The sequence below is a fragment of the Oreochromis niloticus genome, linkage group LG15 (genome assembly GCF_001858045.2).
Source record: "Oreochromis niloticus isolate F11D_XX linkage group LG15, O_niloticus_UMD_NMBU, whole genome shotgun sequence".
In the NCBI taxonomy this organism is placed as follows: Eukaryota; Metazoa; Chordata; class Actinopteri; order Cichliformes; family Cichlidae; genus Oreochromis; species Oreochromis niloticus.
Window position 1 is genome coordinate 17,485,002 of NC_031980.2, and position 22,614 is coordinate 17,507,615.

At 38.4% G+C, this 22,614-nt stretch overlaps 1 protein-coding gene across 10 annotated transcripts in view; it reads left to right on the forward strand.

Annotated features, from left to right (window-relative positions):
- Positions 1 to 22,614, forward strand: part of LOC100702269 (DNA (cytosine-5)-methyltransferase 3A) — a 97,555-nt gene that overhangs the window by 22,711 nt on the left and 52,230 nt on the right. For 7 of the 10 annotated variants that reach the window (XM_019345819.2, XM_019345820.2, XM_019345818.2 and 4 more), the window contains exons 3-6: positions 8,279 to 8,386; positions 18,828 to 18,951; positions 19,270 to 19,307; positions 19,413 to 19,529. In XM_019345819.2, the coding sequence (XP_019201364.1) occupies positions 8,279 to 8,386; positions 18,828 to 18,951; positions 19,270 to 19,307; positions 19,413 to 19,529 (387 nt within the window). Of the gene's footprint in view, positions 1 to 793; positions 821 to 8,278; positions 8,387 to 16,916; positions 17,238 to 18,827; positions 18,952 to 19,269; positions 19,308 to 19,412; positions 19,530 to 22,614 lie in introns of those variants that run through there. The other 3 variants (XM_025899169.1, XM_019345823.2, XM_019345824.2) reach the window with 3 other exon arrangements.

Consider the following 22,614-nt stretch of genomic DNA (forward strand, 5'->3'; position numbering starts at 1 on the left):
ATTTTTTTCAGTTTCATTTTAAGGGTGCATCGTTCTAACCCCGTATCTCTCCAGTTAGTAATTCATGCTGTGGGCTGCTTCACTGTCTTGCTCTGCAGTTGGTCCTATTCCTCTCTGAAGGATCAGCAAAGCAGGTGGCAGTGATTTAAAAACTTAAGGTTTACCCACACCTGGTTTAGTTTAATAATAATCTTGGTGAGATATATTATTTTGGATTGGCCACCTTTTTTGTTGTAAATTTCAGTCCATTGTGGTGTGAATTTGTGAACATCAGTGTGTCAGCAGGAAAGTGTAAATATTGATATGAATGAACGGAGTGTGTGAGAATGTGATCTACGGAAACACTGTTTGAGCGTAAGTGGGTATGTAAGCTAAAGTGCTGTCTCTTTCTTTTGACGGCTTCATCATCCAATGAATGGGTGAGAAGTAGATTCAGAGTAAAAGAGAGGAAGTAGGCAGATGTCGAGGGAGATCTAGGAATCGAGCACAGGAAATAAAAGGACAGCGAGACAGAGAGGAGGATGTGGAGATGGGGAGGAAAGAAAGAGGACAAGCTGTCTGCTGCTGATGGGATCCTCCTCTGCCGCCTGGTTTGCAGTCTGGTTGCTTAGCAACTGCAGTGGCCTAAAATAACCTGCCAGGGGACAGAAATAGACCAAAGATATATGGACAGATTGTCTACTCTGTGTGCATGCATGTGTGTGTGTCGTGAAGTGGTTTTTTAGCTCATTTGATTCATATATGACTTAACTGTCCTTCTAGAAGTGTCCCCACCTGATCTATACCAAAAACCTGATTAGTTCTGCGGATGTGCAAAAATGTGAGTACTTCCTGTCACGACTGTAGTTTAAAACTAGTAATTATCTTGCTGTTGCTGTTTTGATGTATATTATGTTCACACTGATATCAGTGTCATATATATATATATGTCAGTTTTTCCAGAGTTAAAGTGGGCCTTTGTATATCTTTAGCTATACATACAGATAGAGATTATAAACTACAGTTATCATTATTTAATAAATAATCATGCAAATGTGGTTATTTTTAGTTACTTTTTGCAACTAATGTAAGTTTTTCTTTTCACAATAAGAAGCAGACTCCCAACCCACAATGGGAAGTTGCTGTGACAATCAAATGTACAGCTGTATCAGTTCAACACCACTGCTGGCTTATATACTTCCCGGTAAAGCAAATCTCTCGTTGGGAGATTAGCAGCTTTAGGTCTGTTATGGTTAAACTACAGTGGTTTGAAGATGGACTAAAAAAAAATACAAATTACTGCTTCTTATCTTGTTGTTTTATGGAAGTTATTTAAACTGCAGCAAGACTTAAAAAATATGACTTTAACCTTCAAACTGGGGTCATTTATAACTCCGGCTGTATATTTATATCTGCTGTAGTGATGTTTTAAATTGTAAAAATATTTTTATTTCAGCTTTTTATAGTTTTTTACAGTAATTGGCCCTTTGTTGTGGCACAGATAATTGAAAAATCTATTGGTTGTTTGTCTCAGATTTTTATTGCAATTTTCAACTTTTAATCACTGCATCTGATGTTTTGCAGTCAAGTTATGGTTAACGGCCTTAAAGTAGTAAGCATGCTGCAGAAGCCTTGAAACAGATACTTCATTCTAAATTGTCAGAAAACAGTTCAGTTGATGGAAATCACTTTAACTCCTTTTTACATAAAATTACTTAAAACATAATTAATTATATATAAATATTTTAAAATATCTGTCAGAGATAAAGGTTGGTGTATAGGGACAATGTCTTTGTTGCTTGAAGGTTAACAAAGGGATGTTTGTACCAGTCCCAAATTGAAATGAAATGGCTTTTACATTGAAAATATTTGCTCACCCTTCTGCACACTCATATTTTCTCTCCCTGCTGAAGAAATGATCCAGTTTAACCTTTGCCTTTGCTTAAGATTTCAGGTTTTCAGGACCACCTTTTCATGGCATTAAGAGAATTAATGTTTTCTTAGAGAAGCCATTACTGTTAGAAACCTTAGGAAAATAACACATACCATCAGCCATGTAGCTGCCTAATAATCTCACTGGTTAAACAATCTTTTTTTAAAGCACACCACACACTTGAGTCCATTTTTGAGTGTGTTTCTCCGACCGTATGTCACGACAAAGGCATATGGACAACACATCAGGCACGCTGGTGCAAAGCCATTACCCAGTGCTCTAACTGGTTGCTAAGCTGATTGTCAGGGAAGTGACATCAGAATGTTTAGTCAGCACTGGAGGCAGTTGCTGAGCAGTTTCTGCACCTTAGCAACCACTCCAGTGTCCCTGTAACACTGGGTCCTGCAGAGAAGAGCGAGGGGTAAAAAAACAAGCTTGACAGCAGGAAGTACACGGTGTAGCAGTAAAGATGATATACATTATTGCAACAGGATGTCTATTTTTTCCTCATTGAGACAATCTTCTGGCATGAAACATTGAAAAAGTCACAATGAGATTAAACAAATGTGAACGCTTTGAGGTATAAAAAGTATTGACATATTACAAGTATTTTTCTTCTTTATTATCCAAACTTGACATCTAGTAATACTGTCTCTTTTTGTATTCATATAACGTCTTCTGAGTGGTAAATGTGGAACCCCTAGAATATTTCATTACAAACTGTAAATAATTAACTTTGCACAAACTTTGTGGGGCTTATTGATGTTGATGATGATCAATATTTCTGTGTGAATTTAGGTTTTATTTTAATGCAGTTTTAAAATTTGTTTCATGTTCAGTTTAATTGCAGTTTTGAAAAAGTTATTTTTACACCTAATTTAGTTTTGTAGTAACTTTAACACAGTTGGACCAAAATATTTAAATTCATGGAATTTCAAGATTCCATGAAGTCTAAAGTGGGGTTGGTTAGTAATGTAATTAAAAAAAAAAGACTTCTACATCATAATTTTACAATTTTGGAGTAAAACTGAAATTAAGAAACTGTGTTATTAAAGTTTATGTTTTTAAATGTGATTGATTATTCTATATATGATATTGTATCTGTTTTCCAGAAAAATATTTAAAATTTTACAAGGAAAATTACTCAGCCCTGAACTGAATAAAGAGCTATTTATTTAGTGAGAAAAAAAAGAAAATTTAAACCCTAAGGAAATATTATCTTAACCTACTGAGAAATCAGTGAACACATTTGTTTTAGTCTTAGTTTTTTCTCTCTTATCTTAAACAAGCTTTGAACAAGTTGGGCAAACCTCTGATTAAAAACGAATTTGCCCCTAACTGATACATTTAAAGCTCCTTGCTCTGCTTCAGCAGCACAAGAGACTAATGTTTCTCTGTGGTATCAGTGACATTTATTTAATTTCCGCCCGAGGCACCGATGTGCATAAAGAGTGCTTGGATATGAATAAAAAAACCCTGTAATGAGAATCTCTTCAGCAGGGAGATCGCAGCCTTCTGGCCAAACTAAAACACCCTTAAACCTAAAAGCATAATTTGGATGAAACCACATTAAAGCTGGAGCAGGTGCGTCTTATTTTGTTTGGCTCTCTCATATGTCTTCTTGGGTTCATTGAAAACTTTGGCGCAACCTCTGCTTCTGAGGAAGTCACACTTTGCATTGGGATCATTTAAGAAAAGAGAATGACTCCATTATTGGCCAAAAGGTTATCAAATACGTCCAAAAATGCAGGGAGGCAAAGGAAGGGAATCCCATTATCAGTAACTGCAATTAACCCATCCATCTGTCCATCCATTCTCTTCCACTTATCTAATTCAGCGTTGGGTGGGGGGGGGGGGGGGGGGGGGCTGGAGCCTATCCCAGCTGTCTTAGGACGAGAGGCGGGGTACACCCTGGACAGGTCATCAGTCTGTTGCAGGGCCTTCAATGCACCCTTACCACCGTATTACCCCACTTAACATAACACTCCCACCTGCCCAGGAGAGATAGAAACAAGATAAGGTCAAATTATAATCTTTTAATGGGTGATAACAGTTTTTATAATCAATGTAAGAAAACAAGAACAAACAGGAGAACTATGGGCCAATTAGTGACTTTCAAAATAAAACTAAACATCATCCTTGGTCACTGCACTCTTTTTTTTTTCTTTTTTTTTCCTCTTCTCTTTTCTTTCACCCCCAATTGTTTGAGGCCGAAAGGTGTCATCCTCCCTGATCCTGATTCTCACAGAGGTTTTATACCCTTGAAAAGGGATTGTTCCTTCCCACAGTTGCCAAGTGATGCTCACAGCCAAATGTCTGATTTGGGGGATATTTTTCTAACTATTATAGGGTCTTTACCTTACTATATAAAGTACCTTTATGAGACCATTGTTATCGATTTGCACTATATAAATAAAGTTTAACTTAAAATGAATGAATGGGTTCATTTCTTTGTGAGTAAGCACATTTACAAATTTAGCAGGAAATCAAATATTTATTTCCCCCAAACTGTAAGGTGCTTCACCAAAAACTTTCTTGTGATTGCTTTTCTTGCTTGAAAATTGCTGCAGTTGCCCGCAGTTTGCATGGGTGATGCTGACTTGTCTGCAAACATGCTTACCAAGCAGTAGTGCAACTGTAAAAGCACCAACCGGCTTCAAAGTAAAATTGTTGCCTTTTGTAATGTTTGCTGCAGCGGTGAGGTACAACTTTCACTTTGAGAGCAAACATTCTCCATCTCTGATTTGAGTCGCACTTTTCCAATTTAGTAGTTAGCTAATGTTTGCAGACAAGTCTGCATCTTCCATAGCAATCTAGCAATCTGCTAGTAACCAAAGCAATCACAAGGAGGTTTTTGATGCAGTGCCCTCTTTGTGACTGATTTCCCCTAGCCATGGCAAGCAGCCGCCAGCAATCAGTCCTGTAATACATATTTTTCCCTAGTGGCCAGAGGTTGCAAGGGTCTTTTGGCCTGTGTGATTAAAGCCTAACCAAACCAAAACCATTTAGTTGGACCTCTCAAATAAATTATTACATCTCTTTCTGGACAAATGTTTCCCAAATTCAGGAAAGATGCAGAGTAGAGATAAAGACACACAGTCTGAATCTTTAATCCAGAAACAGGCAGTGAGGTAAACAATCCAGTAGCAGCAGGTAAAGACGGACAAAGTCTGTGAAACAGTTCAAAGCATTATACACAAAAGGATCAGTAGGCAACAAAAGCTGGAAAACAATGAATTATACTAGAAAAATGAGGAATATGCCTTGAAAGTTTGACTGGGAAAAGCACAAGACAACTCCTCTGGCCACTGAGGAGTAAAAAAGCAGGAGGTATATTCACTTAGGAGACTAATGGGAAACAGGTGTGGCAGACTAAACACAGGTAACACTAATGAGATAAACAAAGCTGTTATTTCCCCATCACATTCAGCGTGTTTCATTTATAGAATCTGTAAATACCTGTTATAGTAATGCTATCAAACAACAGACTCCAAGCAAACGCACTTCACTGGATCTATATCCAGTCTAAAAGAATCCAGATGTGACAATCCACATAACAGTTTCACCATGTATCTCATCATAAAATTGGCTTCTTTCACTAGTTTTACTGATTTAGTCGTGGCAAACAGCCTCATAAAGTTTAAGTGCCTCAGCAGTGCCCGATGTTGTCTCATTTATCTCGATTAACAGAAACATTACAAATGTGGTTTCCTACTTTAAAGAAACTTCACAACATTTAGAAGCTAATGTGTACTTTCTTGTGACATAATTGTTTTTAATTTCAGCGCTGAATGTGTTGCATGTCTCCATCTGTTTTTCATTTACCACAGCAGAGTTTCGCTGTCCATAGTCTGAGGTGTCTTTTTGTCCTCTCAGCGCACCCTGCATGACTGTTTCACACTTTTATGTATCAGAATTTTGAATCATTGGGTTTTTTTGAAGTTGCGATTCATACCAAGTAAGATCGCATACTTAAGTCCGAGGAAAGCCACTGTTGTCACACCACTGAGCTGCCAACATTTTCACCATAAGGACATTGTAAAAGTGTTGTTTGGTGTAATATAAAAAAAAGAGAAATTAATGTAGGCAAATTTCATTTCAGCTCATCGTCACACAGAGCACTGTGGTGTGCTTTAACACCCAGCACACACAGGTGCAGCAAGCTATTTTTATTCCCTATTTTTTTGTAAAATTACACCACTGCTAGTCTACAACTCAGCTCTACCAACATCCTTCTTTGTCTCTGACCTGAGCAGAGGAAGCTTAGAAAACAACCTAGATTAATTCATTTAGGTTCAGACAAAGGCGCCTACACGCTTTGTGATTTTTGCACTGTTTTCTGCAAGAAACACTGTGTGAAATTGATCTAATGAACTCGTGTAGGACATTAATTTCGATGCCTGTAGACTATACAATGACAGTATGTGCTGAATTGGGGCAAAGGCACATCACTGTTCAATGCTACGACCTCCGAGCCGGGTCATAATAACAGTCGGGGGACACATACAAACAAGGCTTCAGCTGTTGAAACCTCTTTATTGTTGAAATCACAAATATTTTGTATTTCCACCCTTGAGGATATTTGAAAGTACATGGGATTTTTCCCAACCAGTCTACATGTGTTTTGTGGACTTTGACCACATCTCTTGGGGAGTGGGATATCAGTCCCATTGTTACGAGGGAATCAATCTCAGTATAGCTGTAGTTAGAGCTCTGTTTGCATTGCTGGGAATAAGTCAGACTTGTTCCTGTTGGGCTTTGGACTCCTCTAGAGCTGCCTTTTGTCACTGTTTCTGTTCATAATTTTTATGGACAGATATTTTAGGTGCAGCCAAGTAGTGGGGCGTGTCAGGTTTGATGGGGTCATAGTCATGTCACTGTATCTTGCAGATGTTGTAGTCCGCCTAGCTTCATTGAGTAAAGACCTTCAGCTTACATCGCGAAGGTTTCCAGGTTTGTATTGAGTTTCTGGGCAGATAGAGAGACTGACAGGCCTGTTGTCATGTAGATGCTATACTGGTCTGTTCTAGTCAAAAGAGACAGCAGGGTGTTAAAGCAAAGGTCTCAATGAGCTTGTGGGTAGTAACCAAAAATTTGAGGAATCGATTACAAGCAGTAGAAAAGAGCTTCCTTTAACAGATGCCTGGGCTCAGTTTTAGAGATGGGTGAGGGCCTGGTCATTTTCGTATTCAGGGTGCTCCTTCACATCAAAGGGAGCCAGTTGAGGTGATTCACACGTGTGACCACGACACTTACTACATGCCTCCTAAGTGTTTCTAAGATATTCATCTGGTTGGAGAGCCCAGTGCAGATCCAGCGCACGCTGGAGAGATTATGTCTCTTGCCTAGTTTGGTTTCCTCCTGAAAGAGCTGGAGGAGATGCCTGGGGAGAGGGAGGTCTCGGCATCTCTGGTTAGACTGGTGCCTCTTGTGAGCTTGATAAAAAGCAGAAAGTGAATGTATAGAAGTTTTATTTCTACCTTCTCCCTTTGTGTTTGTTTTTTTTTCAACCTCTTCGTGGCAGTATCTAGGTGAACAGCTCTTAAAAGAACTACACCTCTGACAGAATATCTTAAATATTTAGAAAAATTAATGAGATTAATGACTAAAAATACGACTCAACACACAGCTACATATGGTAAGAATTGCTCAAAAGATTAATTAAATAGTAATGTAACTAAAATAAAGGCTCTCAAAGGGTAAATTCTGGAACAAAACACAACAAAATGCAATGTCAAAAAAGCAAAATATATAACAATAAAGTGGCACTATAAAGAAAAGTTGTTTAATAAATTCAAAAAAGCAGAATAAATAAAATTACGTACTAAATGTAGTTAAAAAAAACAAGCACAGTAAATGTCAGATGGCAATAAAGTGGCTTAGTATAATAGCCTTCTGGAGTTCTGTGTCCATGCTTAGATCAATCGTGAGCAGGTCTGGTAGTACAACATCCTGTCTGCTTCACAGCTGGAGTTCATGTCTGCAACCATCTAATTTACTGGTTTTCTCTTTCACATTGGGCTCATTTATAGATATAGAACTGCTTTGTTCAATCAGGACATGGTCAAGCTTTAAATTCCTTGTTTTAGTAGCGTATTTATCTCTTTTCCTTTTACTTTAAAGGGAAAAAAGACATAAAATGTGTGAAATGTGGCTTTTTTTAAAACCAGGAAATAACTTCGTTATTAATACTGCTATGGTGCCCTGTGTTCATTATATCCTGTTTTTCAACTTCTGCCCTGAAGAGCTTCTTAGCCACATTGCCCTTAGTCAGTGTTGCTTTAATGCGGTCTTACTGCTGACATCAATTATAACTTCATACAGTCTTCATTGAGTGTTTGATGTGGCCTCTCTGTAATTTCACAGAGTGAAGATGGTGCAGACCAGGACAGTCCAGAGGAGGGGACACCGGCGAGCCCCCGCAACAAGCGCAGAGTGGGTCGTCCCAGCAGGAAACGCAAACAGCTGCTTCCTGTGAGTACTGTACTTAAAGCCTGATGGTGTTTTGTGCTTTAAACTGCAGAAGAATGATTGATTATCTGTTCACCTATTAAAAAAACTCCCCTCTCTAATCTGCAGAGGTTTGTTAAACATGCATGCACTACTTTCCTTCTTATTCATTCACACCTGCGAGCTGCCGTGCATCAGCTGTAGTCAAATCATATCATACAGAAACACACTGATCTGGAGGCGCATTTACTGCATTAATTAAGTGTCACATTTGAGTGTGTCTGAGATAGTAGCTTGTGTGGGTTGTTTTTTTCTGCTTCAGTGTGTTACAGAGAGAGACTTCTTTCTTAATCAGCAGTGTATCTTTGAAAGGGGGAGTCCCCTACACATTGACTGTTTGCAGATGTAGTCATTGCATTTGCTCTCCCTCCACATGTAATAGCAGTTTAACACACTCATCAATTTCTGGTCAGCATGGCTCCAGCCCCCACATTTTCCACATACCACTTAAAGTCTGGCTGGAACAGAAGTTAGATCATCTCTAGCATCAGTTAAAGTCATAAAAATATGACTTTAAGTTGGTGGATTGCTCAGAAGTGGGCATGACTTGAATGTATGAAGCACAAACTGACTGATACTGAGCTGTAGAAAAAAGCAGTAGGAGGAGGATAAAGGACTCAACAGTTGTGAGCAAAGTTTTTGCCACCTAAGATCCAAACACACTCCTCCACCTATGATATCCTTCCCACCCTCTGCCAAATGCAAGCCAACAGTTATCACTAAGGTTAGTTTAATGTCCCAAATCACATTTTATTGGATCATTGTAAGATGAGTGCTCACATTTTGCAAGAAAAAGACATTATGTTTGGCATTTAAATGATTAGCACTGGGTTACAGAAGTAGAATTTTTTTTCATCCATCTATTCATTTTCCTGTGTTTATCCAATTCAGGGCTGGAGCCTGTCCCAGCTTTGGCAGGGCAAGTCCAGGGTGACCTGTCCAAGGTGGGTGCACCCTGGACAGTAACATAGAGTCGCAACTTAACAGCCTGCCTGATTTACTTCTAGCTTAGATGTAATGACACTTTGCTGTTTTTAAACAAATATCTAGTTTGTTAGCGCTTCGATGTGGGTATGAAACCAACTCCAATTTCTTCCAAACCTTGTGCTAACTTTGCATTACCTGGTAACCTGTGCTGTGTGGGTAGATATAACAGCAGATTTAACTCTCTGCACTTCTACATCCTCCATCTGTCTTCACTGTTCTTGAATGCTTCACCAACCTCCTCCCTCAACAGTTACCTGGCTAGTTAGCATTACCCAGCATGCCTTTTGGTGATGTCATTTTGCAAATGTGTTATTAGTGATTTTTCCTAATAACACTTACCAGAGTTAGTGTTGGGGCAGTGATTTTTGTCTTACAGTAATAAACTTATAATACATTTAAACCGCTTGGAAAGCCTCAGCATGCACTTTATCTGTTCACCAGTAGAGCGGGATTTTAAAAGTTTTAATCATGAATGAAATTATGGTACATTTGGCAAGTCAGCCACTAACAGCCACCCAGCCTCATATAGTGATGTGAATTTTTGAACTTTTCTCCAGCAAAATATATTGGAAAAAAAAAAAAAATCAGGTTAAATATTTCAGGGAACCAGTGCTTGTTTCTGGTACTTGTTTCAGAAACTATTGTATAAAAACACTTTGGTTTAAGACTGTGACACCTGGAATGGGTGTAAAATTCATTTAGTCCCAGTTTTTAAACAAAACTTAAATGTGTTTTTCAGGACTGAACATTAAATGTCTTATGAAGTTATGAGGGCTCACAAATGCTAGAAAAAAGGTCACTTTACAAAGCAAGAGATTTCAACCCACCCCTTTGTATTTCAAGGGTCTGTCAATTAGGAAAAATAGTGATACTTACAAGGAAACATTTTCCATGATAATCTGCTAATTTTGACAGTGCCTGGTGGAAAGCAGGACCCACATTTATTATGAGAAAATGTGAGCATTGCTCTATGTTCAGCTGCTGTATTTGTCGTCTACTTTTACCCATTGTGACTATGCTCCTTACCACTCCTTTTCCAGCTTTACTCTGAGTTTGAACTGGCATCCATCCAATCTCTCTTAGTCCAGCAGTAAATAACCTGTGACTCGTGTTACAGAGCTGCATTAGCACTGTAATAATTACACTGTGTGGTATATTTCATCACTAGCACTGACTTCAGGTCTTTGGCAGTTCCCCTCCGTCATATTTCTCTCAGCGTTCATTCTCTAACCGCTTACTTTGTGTGTATTGTGTGTGTGTGTGTATGTGTGTCTTTGTACCGACTGAACTCTGTGGCAGAATCAGCAAGTCAATATAGCTGATCAAACAGCCCCAGACAAGAGGAATACTGAGTGAACTACTCAGAAGGAAAGACTGTGTATTATCTGTGTGTGTGTGTGTGTGTGTGTGTGTGTGTGTGTGTGTGTGTGTGTGTGTGTTGATATGCTTGCACAGACCAAAAACCTTTGTTGTGAGGTCATTTAGGCAGGTCCTCACATTTTATAAGGCAATAGGTGGGTTAGGATTTGGTTTCAGCGCACAAAGGGTTGTAGTTATGGTTCATTGTGATGATTGAAGATTAGGATAGATTAGATTGTCAGTTAGTGCCCTCATAAATATAGAAAAACCCACGTGTGTGTATGTTTGTGGATATGCGTGTGTGCAGGAGAGCAGGTCTGATCATGCTTTGATGTCTGAGCCCTGACAAAGCGAGCAGGATTAATGTGGGTCCTGTCAGACACAGGCACACAGTCACACACTCACACACAAATGTGTTTCAGTAATCTCTGTGGGGTTTACTTATTGGCACTGAGCATTCCCTTAACCTAACCCTAACGATCACAAGTGAATATTTAAGCTTAACTTTAATTACTTTAAACAGGAGAAAAAAAATCGGATTACTCAAGCAGTCTGAAAGTAAGAGAACAGACATAATTGACAAATCATCAAATCATATTTTAAATGTCCCTGAACTGTGTGGCATTTTGTACAGCGTATATGGAGCAACCCAATTCCTACATCATTACTGCCTCAAAACTTGTTAGTTTCCATCTCCCTACATCTTCTAGTGGCGGGTGGTGTTGCAATATCTTAGTAACACCAGTGAAGTTCTTTAACCGACTACCCTACAAATACACAATGTAATGACTGAGTTGCAACATTACAAACTGGCGATGTTGCCAACTTTGCATTGTGACTGAAAAACAAGCGGACAGCACAGAAACTTTTCTACAATGTTTAACCTAATTCTAGATGTTATTATTGTATTACCCTAATTAAATATTTCTACAATGTGTAACGCTACTGCAGTGCTGTACTACATACATATCCAGGATGTCTTTTCCTTCTGTGGCTTCTCTTAATAACTTCAGCAATCAAGCTAAGTGGTCATATAAAGGTGGTTATCAATTGATAAATCAGTCCAGGTATTCCTAATCTTGGCTTGCATGTACAGATCTAGTAACTGTAGAGCAAGTTTACAAAGGAAGATAAAAGTATAACATTAGAAAAGTACAGATGTTAAATATGTAATTCTGACTGAATCCAACGAAAAAAAAGCTGCTGCACACAAATCAGCTGTGTGTGTCTGAGAGGAAAAACATAGTACAAAAAGTACTATATGAATGTGTGTGTGTGTGTGTGTGTGTCTGTAAGTGTGTGTGTGAGTATGTGTGCTCTGTGCACTTTAGTTAGTAAGACTGGAAAAGTGCTCTATAACTAAAGTTTATTGAAACGAGAAAGGAAAGCCAACAGAAATGCCTACTCTGTATCAAAGTTAACAGACTGATTTGGATTACAGTCTTTTGATATGTAATTACAACTGCATGTTCTATTAAGTTCATAGGTTGTTTATATATGTGTGTGTGGTTGTGTGTGAGGCAGTTTTAGCGTTGTTCTTTCAGCTGCAGTGGCTGAGAACAAGTGAAAGAAGCTGAAAGAACAACAAATGCAAAAACAAACATCAAACCACTTACCTACATTTTATATAAGACGGCAAGTAAAAGGCTTAAGTGCCCTGTTTTCACTTATAAAACAAGTTTAACTTTCTTTGCAGCCAACAGGAAAATATAGCAAGGACTAAAGTTGCTTATAAGAATTGCTATTTTGTATTAATTTTTGTCAAAGAAAGTCAAAACTGTAAACTACCTCTAAAATCTTTAGACCCCTCTTCTAACTGTGCACTTAGGACCACAGGCTTTTCCAGCAATGGTAACGCCTTTTTCCACAGAACTGATTGGTCATTAAGCTGGTTTTGTACATGCTTCTCTCTTATCTCGCGCATAACCTACTCTAAGTGTGCAGCACAAGTTGGCATGGGAATGTACCCCCTATAAGAATTCATCTAAAAACTCATGATTAAACCTGAAGTTATCCATCTGTGCCAACTCATCCTCTGGACTTTACTTTTTTCCATTAGTAATGTGAAACTTAAGCAGACATAGGAAAGCTTTTATGTATAGCAGGGGTGGCCAACTCCAGGCCGCAAGAGCCGGTGTACTCCAGGCCGCAAGAGCCGGTGTCCTCCAGGTTTAAATATCACCCTGGGTCAACACACCTGAATCAAATGATTAGTTCATTACCAGGCCTCTGGAGAACTTCAAGAAATGTTGAGGAGGTAATTTAGCCATTTAAATCAGCTGTGATGGATCAAGGATACATCTAAGACCTGCAGGACACCGGCTCTCGAGGCCTGGAGTTGGCCACCCCTGATGTATAGGCTAGCATTTATTTGGCCGACTTGCAATAGGTAAACAATGCATCATCATCGAGTCGACTATTTACCCACATCCCTGAAGTTTTATGCTCCCTGTAGTGAGACAAGTCCTCCAAGGTTGGTGTGCACTCAGGTTAAAGTCCCCACCAGGACATACAAATACGAAAAGCACAAATACACAATCACACCGTGGAGTGTGACCAGGAATTGTGTGGATCTCCAGGGTGGAGCTGTCAGTAACTATATAGAGCAGAGATGGGTCGAGAAAGCCTCAATTTCTCCTCTCTCTCTCCACTTGTTCTCTTCCATCAAAAGTAACCACACTCTCGCCTGTACACACATAATATTAGAGTAATGATGATGGTTTCATGGATGATTAGATTAGCCTTTGTCTTTTTTTTCCTTCATCATTTCATTGCTTCTTTTTCCTGCTGGTTAGTATTTTTTTCTAAGTTAAGATAGTATTCCCCCTCCTCCTCCTATTTCCTCCCTCATTTTGATCCCATTTCTTCCTCTCTGCTTCAACCATGTGTGGAGCAGCTGGTGGGTTATTATGCATGCCTGTGTGTTACTGTAGATTAAAGTAGCTTGAAGTACAGTAGGACTACAGAGTTATATTGGAACACTTCCCGACATTTACGCAATACTTCTACGTGAAAATCCCCCTCAGTTTTTTATGAATAATGAAACTCTGCTTGCACTATAATAACTAGATTCAATCTTAAGTTATGCTAAACTATAATTATTTAAACTGCTTGGCTCTTAGCTCAGTCAGACTATGCATGTCAACCAGACCTTTCGATTCACTTTTGGTGCATGTGGAGTTTCGTTTGGTTTCTTTCAGTGTTTCCGTTTTGCATCCAGACCACAAAAAGGTCACAGATGGATTGTGAACAGATTGTGGTTGGCATGTCTGACAAAAAAGTATCATGACATGTGGCTGGTGGATAAAAATGACAATTTTGGTCCAAATGTTTAAAATAGCAAGCAAAAGATCGTGTTGTGTTGAGTTCCTATGTGCAGTCATATAAATATAATGGACTCATATAAAAGTCAAAAAACTGCCAGAAAAAACTCAGACTTTACCTGATTATAATGAGTAAGGGAAACAATGTCAGGTACAAAGTGTGGTCATTTTGTTTGTGTTCATTATACCTCTACATCTATCGCAAATATCCTAAAAAGTGCCTAAAAATTAATGGCACTAATGCATTTCTCTGTCACCTGACTGTGAGGAAGAATTAAGAATTGAAAAAGATAAAGGACACATTTTTGGGAAATGTATATTAAAAGTCAAACCTATATACAGCAGTGCAGATATAAAAGATAAATAAATAAGTAGATAGACCAGCTTGTGAGTTGTACATGGACAGTAGTGGAAATGACCAACGGTAGCAGGTATGACAGTAGTGCAAATGGTTGCAGTAAAGTGCCAAAGACGGTCAACAGCATTTAAGATGTGAATGTAACTTGTGAGAGTGTGTTACAGTACAGGGGTATGAACTTAAATTATTGAAAAACAAAGCCTATACTTTAAAAAAACAACAACCCAAGAACATGCACTGTTGTGTAAAAGAATGTTTTCAGAGGATTCTTGAGGTATACTTGATTAAAAACACTAAGTACGTACGCTCCCATGATTATAGAACCACCTTTAGCAGCAACAAATTAAGTCATCATTTTCGGTATGACTTTATCAGTCTCTCACATTGCTGTGGAGGAATTTTGGCCCACGTGTCTTTGCTATGTTGCTTCATTTTATTGAGGTTTGCAGGCATTCAGCTATGCACAGCTCTCTTAAGATCCTGCCATAAGATTCAGCCATTCTGTGTAGATTTGCTACTTTGTTCTGTTGTATCACCCAACTGCAAACTCAGTAAATATAGTCACATTAATCTGTTTCCAGTTACTGATTAAAAAGGGATTTAAGAAATTGTAGCTAGGCTTTTAAGCAGTATTACATTCTTTCCATGCAAAAGCTCTGTGTATATGCGGCGTCTGATTAGTAATTGGACACTTAATTAATTTGTTGTCAATGAAAACAGAGTATATTCACTGCTACAGACGACTTTTTAGGAGATAAGCCTTTTTTAAATGTCTTTATTCATTAATATATATTTTCATTTTCAAATAATGAACATGCGCCTGTATGAAGATTCAAATAGCAAGAGGAGATACTAGACTTTAGTCTGTGTCACACTTTGTAGGCGGTCCCTGTCCCACATCTCCTTGCACTGAAAAAGTGATTACAACTGACTGATTGTGACCGTCTGCTTAAATATGAGGGGAAAGATGTGTCTGTGTTTTTCCAAAGTTTCACTAATGAGTTTTTGAATCTTTCCAACTTTATTGAAGTTGCAATTCTGTGATCCATACTAGAAGAGTCATATATATGGTTTGACCCACATTTACTGATTTCTTTTCATTTTAATGCCTAACATTTTGCAGCTACTTCATTATGCATCAAACTTAAGGCCGGACAGAATTTTTTTCCGTCATACTGAAAAAAAAGAGCCATACAATCCATAACTGCATTGAACCCCACTTATAGGTTGCAGTGAAAACACTGCTAACATGAAAAATGATAGACATACACTTAAAACACTGAAATTAGTCCTTTTATGTTACGTAAAGCAGCACAGGCTTGCCTTGGGATTCCTGAGCATTGATTTTCTGTGAGGTTTTTTACACACTCAGGGTCAGATGGAGAAGGTCTGTGGGGTAGTTATAGCCCTCAGGTTGTATTTTCCCAGTGTGTGATCTAACTGGTCTGACAACGCAGAATTAAGCCATGAGGAGTCCCTTTCAATCTGGTTGCCAAGCTGTGTTGGTATTTAATGTGTGTATTGACTGCATCTTATGATCTGGCAGCTAGGATAACACAAACTCTGGATGCATGTATTGCAATTTTTCACAACAGGAGGGTGCGGGACTTAAAAACATAAAAATATAAGGGAAATCTGGGTGGTTTGCTTTGATGTGACTTGTGCATAGTTTTGACATTTCTCCTCTTATTTGCTCAATTTAATCAAAAATACCTGCAGTACACATTTCCAGGGTTTTTACTGGCTCAGATTGGGCCTTTTGGTAGGGTTGGGGGATGCACATAAGCGCAACTGGTCTGCATATAACTAAGTTTAATTAGTCTGTGTTACTTAAGTTACCAGAAGTCTGTACATTTTTTTTCTTATTTCTGGCCATTTGATAAGCAAAATTGTACTTTCAAATCATAATGAAAAATCCCAGCGTTTCTTTGGTAGATTCTATAATTTTTGTATACAGGAAAAATACAGATTTCTACAACAGGTATTTGCCCATTTTCACATCTTACACTTTAACAATACATGCAGCTACTTCGGCTGTACATCTGTTAAACATAAACACAGCGGGCATGTATTAATTTGCTGTAGTGTGATTGCTTATTCTATTATTTTGGTGCACCATTGTTTTATTGTTTGTTACATCCTGTTCTCTGTTCAGCCTACCCTTGGGTGTAATCAAACGTTTCATCCAACTAAAAGCTGCCCTTAGTTGGATTGCTGCATGTATACACAGCAAGTTTAAAGTTTGTCAGCTGTAGAGTAAAGTCAGGTACTTTCCAGGCTGTCTGTCAGTCAAGATCAAGGCGACGATAGATTCTGAGAGAAGAGGAAGTGCAAAGAGAAGTTGTTTGAAAAGGTGAAAGTTCCACTGTGCTAAAAATAGCTTGCTTTTCGATGCATTTCGGCCTGCTTGCAGCACATTTGTGGCCTTTTTCTTCACTATAAACTAAACTAAATATCAGCACATCTTTAAAGCTGCATTAAGCAATATCCACCTATTGCTTTTCAATCAGGTCGTAGGATTGGTTCAGTGAAGCTTAACCAGTGCACCTGCTCTTGCAAAAGGAAGTGTATAACCAGCTGACTCAAGCCGGCTGTACACTTTCTGTGTAGCGCTAAATGACGGAGAGGCGAAGTAGCTGAAGAACGGCGAGCACTTATAGCAACCCAAAGACATCCAGATATTTTTCTCAAGAGTCTGTGGACCAAACCAGGGCTGAAATGAATTTACATTCAACATGTGGCCAAAAAGATGACTGCAAACCCAGATTCCTCTGTTTCTGCTGAATGTGTAAGTAGTCAGTTGTTTGCTTAAAAGTTAGGAGCTGGTTTAGTGTTTTCTTCATTGTTTAATGCAGCTTTAATTTCATATTTGGGTTAAAACGATAAATGTTAAGGCCACGTGCTCACATTAAGGGCACGTCATGGTTCACAGGATAGACAATGGTGTGCTAACTTTTTTTTTTTTTTATCATTTTCAGCTTGTTTAATTCATACCACGTGTTTTGTTCACATCTTTTTAATTCATTTTAGCTAATGTATTATTATCAGTAGATATCCACAATTTGTAATATGCTTTTTACAGTAATACACAAATGTATTATTTTAAATAGCAAGTTTTACACTAAAGTCAACCACTTGGACCAAAGTGGTTGACTTTAGTGGATTGGTTTGATTTATGTAGTGTGAGTTTGATGTGTTTGTTGTAATTTATTAAGTTTATAAAACACTATATGTATGAATAGTTCTCCCTTTAGCATTTGATTTAATCTTAATAAGTGTTGACGAAGTATTATGAGTAATCTTTAAAGCATTTTTTTAACTTTTATAACTCTGGTTTTGAATCTAACTCTGTAAACAAATCTAAAGTGCTACCCTGTCACTATATGGAGTCTGGAGACCCTGCTTGATCCCACATTAAGTCTAAGAACCTGGTGGTCTATAAATGTAGATAACTCTTTGCTGTTATTTTACAAAAGGGCAACAGCGTACATTTAAAGCAAAATAGTACATTTTAGCCATTACGTATGCTGTAAGGCCACCAGAAATGTAACTTTGGATTACAACCTTGTTTCTGTTTGACTGCAAGTGTTAAAAGTGTGTGCTGGAGTATTTTAATGTGTCCCAAGGCCCTTTTAGTCACCTTTTTGCGTCATCTGACTTTTACAGGCCGCCTCAGCTGCTCATTAGAGCCCTTGCATGCTTCTTAGCATAAGCTAGCATTAGCATAGCATTTCAGTTTGACATTCACCTCTGGCTCTGCACTTTTTAACCAACAATCTATAAAATCTTTTAGCAGCACACACACATGCACACACAAACGCACACATATTTTTTTTAAAAACCCTGCTGTGTCCTGTGTTTAGCATTATTAAAGCTGGTCAGCTAATGGATTAGCCCCTGAACTAGAGGCAGAAGTTCATAATTCAGGAGTATTGCCATATTGATATTTTGCAGTGTAAATTCATTTGTTTGAAATTTTCATAACTTAAACCTTGAAAGTTATTTTAAATTTGTGTTTATAAATTTAACCTGGTAGGAGCAGTTAGGATCATTTAGCACTGTTAATCACATCAGTACAGCCCCCCCCCCATCGTCACCTCAAAGGTGTGTGTGTGTTTGTGTGTGTTTTAATGGTACCTGGGGGTGTTTATTACACTGATCCTGTGCAGATGCCCTCTGCAGACTAATATGTGTGTGCAGTTTTGAAGTAGCTCTTTGACTGTGTGTTTTAAGGCATTTGTTTTATGTGTGAGTATAGAGCTTGCACGTGTGTGTGTGTGTGTGTATGATTATTATGTCTGTGGAACCCTTTGATGGGTGTAGACGAGGGCGTTCAACAGTTTTCTCATACCTAGACTGTGCTCTGTGTGTTTCCCAGGAGATGGCAACCTCTGACCCCTGTGCAAACGCCCCCCCAACTCCGCCTGAGGAGCCGGCGCCTTCACCTTCCCCTCGCAAGAAGCGCGGGCGTCGGAAACAAGAGCCAGCGGAGAGGAATAAGGGTACAGCTTTAATGCTCTTTGCCTATATATGATTATTACCTTAGATTTAACAGCATTTGGAAAGGTTCTGCTAATTTTCTTTCAGTATAAAAACTTTAAACAGTTTATTTACAACAACAAATGTTGTCTTTTGTGTAATTCATTTATCTAAAACTTTACTTTTCAAAGAACTTCCATGTTGCAGCTTTTAAGGGAATGGTAATTGTACATAAGTACACTGGGGCAAAGTGATGAAAACCACGTCTTTACATCCTCATTAAATCTCTCGTTAAACCTGTACAAATGAGCCATTTCCTGTAACTTTTTTTTCCCCTGCAGACGAGCCAGATGACAGAAACTGTGACTCCCCCAGAGAGGTGAGAAAACAAGTGTCTGCAGCAATTTTGCATGTTTTCTACATGGTTAAATCAATCACTCTCATGGTATACACAGTATATAACAAGCTTTTTGTGTACATGCAGGGAGAGACTGGGAGGCTGCGGAGAAGGCCAGTCCCCAGAGTAACTTTTCAGGCTGGAGATCCATACTATATCAGCAGGAGACAGAGAGAAGAATGGCTCAGCCGCTGGAAGATGGAGGTGAGCAACGGAAAAGCTCGTATTTACACTGATATACGTTTATTTAGGAGCCCAGTTAGAATAAATATACTCCTTAAACCTGGGTAACTGGAGTTTTTGATGGAACTTCTTGTCGTATATATTGTAAAAGTTTTACAGGTGGACCAAGAAGATTTATAAACTTTTAAACTGGTTTTATACATGTAGGATGTCCTTTTAAAGCAACCAAACTACAGTGGAAATTAGCTGTGGTTTGCTTTGTGCGATGCTGAGTAATCCAGAGAAAGAGGGAAATCCCCTTGAGATATTAAATCAGCCTTCTTGACAGAACTGCGTGCTGAGTAATATTGCTCTGAGTGTTGTTACGATTTACAGTCTCACTTTATATGTTGGGGATATGAAGTCCATGTGTTCTGTGTCTGTTAAACTTTTACAACCCCAATTCCCAAAAAGTTGGGATGCTGCGTTAAATGTAAATATAATGATATTGTATTTACGGTAGAACATAGACAACATATCAAGGTCATTTTGAATTTGATTGCAGTAACACGTCTCGAAAAAGTTAAGCCAAGGCCTGTGTAGCATCCCCTCTTCTTTTAACAGCAGTCCATAAACATCTGGGAACTGAAGAGACCAGCTGCTACACTATTTGAAAGGAATGTTGTCCCATACTTGTCTCATATAGGATTAGCTGCTCAACAGTCCTCTGGCTTCTTTATTGTATTTTTCATTTCATGATATGCCAGATGTCTTCAGCTGGTAAAAGGTCTGGACTACAGGCAGACAGTTCAGCACTCTTTGAGTAACAAAGCCATGCTGTTGTAATAGCTGCAGTATGTGGTATAGCATTGTCTTGCTGAAGTATGCAAAGCCTTCCTGAAAAAGACTTTGGATGGGAGCATTTGTTGCTGTAAAACCTGTATATGTTTTTCTGCACTGACGCTGCCTTTCTGGATGTTCTTCTCCCAGTTACATACACACTAACGCACCCTCATATCATATCATATCATATCAAATCATGTCATGTCATGTCATATCATATCATCAGAGATGCAGAATTTTGAACTGATTGCTAAAAATAAGCTGGATGCTCCCTCTCCTTTTTAGTCTGGAGGTTCCAGTGTCCATAATTACCAATAAGAATTTCAAATTTGACCACAGAACAGTTTCTCACTTCATCTCAGTATATTCTAGATGAGCTTTGGCTCAGAGAAGATGCCATTGTTTCTGAATCATGTTCACACATAGCATCTTCTTCATGTGATAGAGACGCAACATGGATTTCTGGATGGCACGGTTCCTGAGCTCATGCAGTGATTTCCATGATACAATCAAACCAGTTTTTAATGCAATGTGGCCTCAGGGCTCGGAAGGACAAACTTTTCAGCTTTGTACCTCGTGCACATAGATTGCTCCAATCTTTTGATGATATTATGTACTGATATTCAGTCTTTGCAATTTTCTATTGAGGAACATTTGTAAAAGCAGTTTTTTGCAGACTGGTGAAACTCTCGTTACTTCTAAGAGACTCTAAGATGCTCTTTGTTATATACAATCATATTACTGACAATTAGCCTATTTAATTCAACATGTTCCTGTAGCTGTTTCTCTTTAGTACCTCTAACTTTTCATCTTTTTTCTTTTTTTTGCTCTGTTCCAGCTTTTGAGATATGTTGCAGCCATCTAATTCAAAATGAGCTCATTTCTTTTCAAAAGATAGTAAAGTGTTATAGTTTAAATATTTGGTATGTTTTCTATGTTCTACTATGAATAAAATACGGGTTTATGAGAATTGCAGATCGTATAAATTCTGCCTTTATTTACATTTTGCACAGCGTTCCAGTTGATTTTGGAATTGGGGTTTTATTTTACTCAAATAAAAATGAGAGAAAAGTCCTAAAATTTCCTATGACTGTTTTTTTTTTTCATTACGGCAAGGATTCCTTTAGCTGACTTCACTCACATGGCACACTCTGACATCCTTTACTCATTCTCTTACACATCTTTTGCTGTTACTGCTGCTGCCTCCACCTGGCATCCACCTGTAGGCTCTCTCTCTGCCAAATGTTTCCCTGAGGGGGACATTATTAATGCTTCCTTGAGGGGAGCATCAACATCAGAGGTTAGATTCAAAACATAAATGTTGTACATATTTTCAATTTACATAATCTATACCACATGTGTTATTTGGGTAAACTGAGACCGAGTATTCCAAGAGATATAAAACAAGAATTCAGGGTATCTGCAGGTCTGAAAGGTCTTAAAAATGTCAATCTTCAAACACTACAAGTTTCTGGAAAGTCTTAAATTTTCTGCAGCTCCCTGGTTTTTGGTGGAAACCTCATCGATCTGTTTGATTTCAGCCAAACCTTTCTTTGGACCCGAGGGCAAAAACTGCACCTAATACTCATAGACAGACAGATGTTAGTGGTCTAGTCAGACATTCACTCACAAAGCCAGAAATATTGATTATATTATTGTGATAAAAGCAAATCCACATGTTTTGGGGTTTTTATTACAACCACCTTCATGTTTTGGGGCGTGTTTGGGGTTTCTTTGTGGCCTTTCATGATCAACACCATGTGACTGATGGTTTACTTCATTATACAATCCTTGTGTTTGGTCAGCACACAACAGACACTCCAAAGACACAGACTGCAATTACCTGACCTCCATTATTTCAGTAAAAACAATGCTTTTATGCCATTTCCATTTATATTGGGGAAACTGCTTGTTAGTACTGCTACAACTATCACTTCTCAGACACCCAGTGTTACCATTAAAGCCCTGTGGTTCAGACACATCAGTGAATTAATGAATTCAGTGGGGTAAGAAATTATCTCCAGAATCAGAAGTCATGAGTCTGACTCTTCCTCATGGCTGGTTATTTATTAACAAATGTCGTTTTCATCTCTCAAGCAAGAGTGTTTTGTTTCTTTCATTTTGTTCTAATTGATAAAATGGTAAGACAAAACCTCTAAATCAAGCCCCACTGGCCAAATCTGGCCTTCTGCAATTTTAATCCACCCCATATATCTCTCTAGGTTCTTGATCAATTTCAGCCTTTCTAGTTGTAGTTGCAGTCTGCACAGCAGCATGCGCCCCA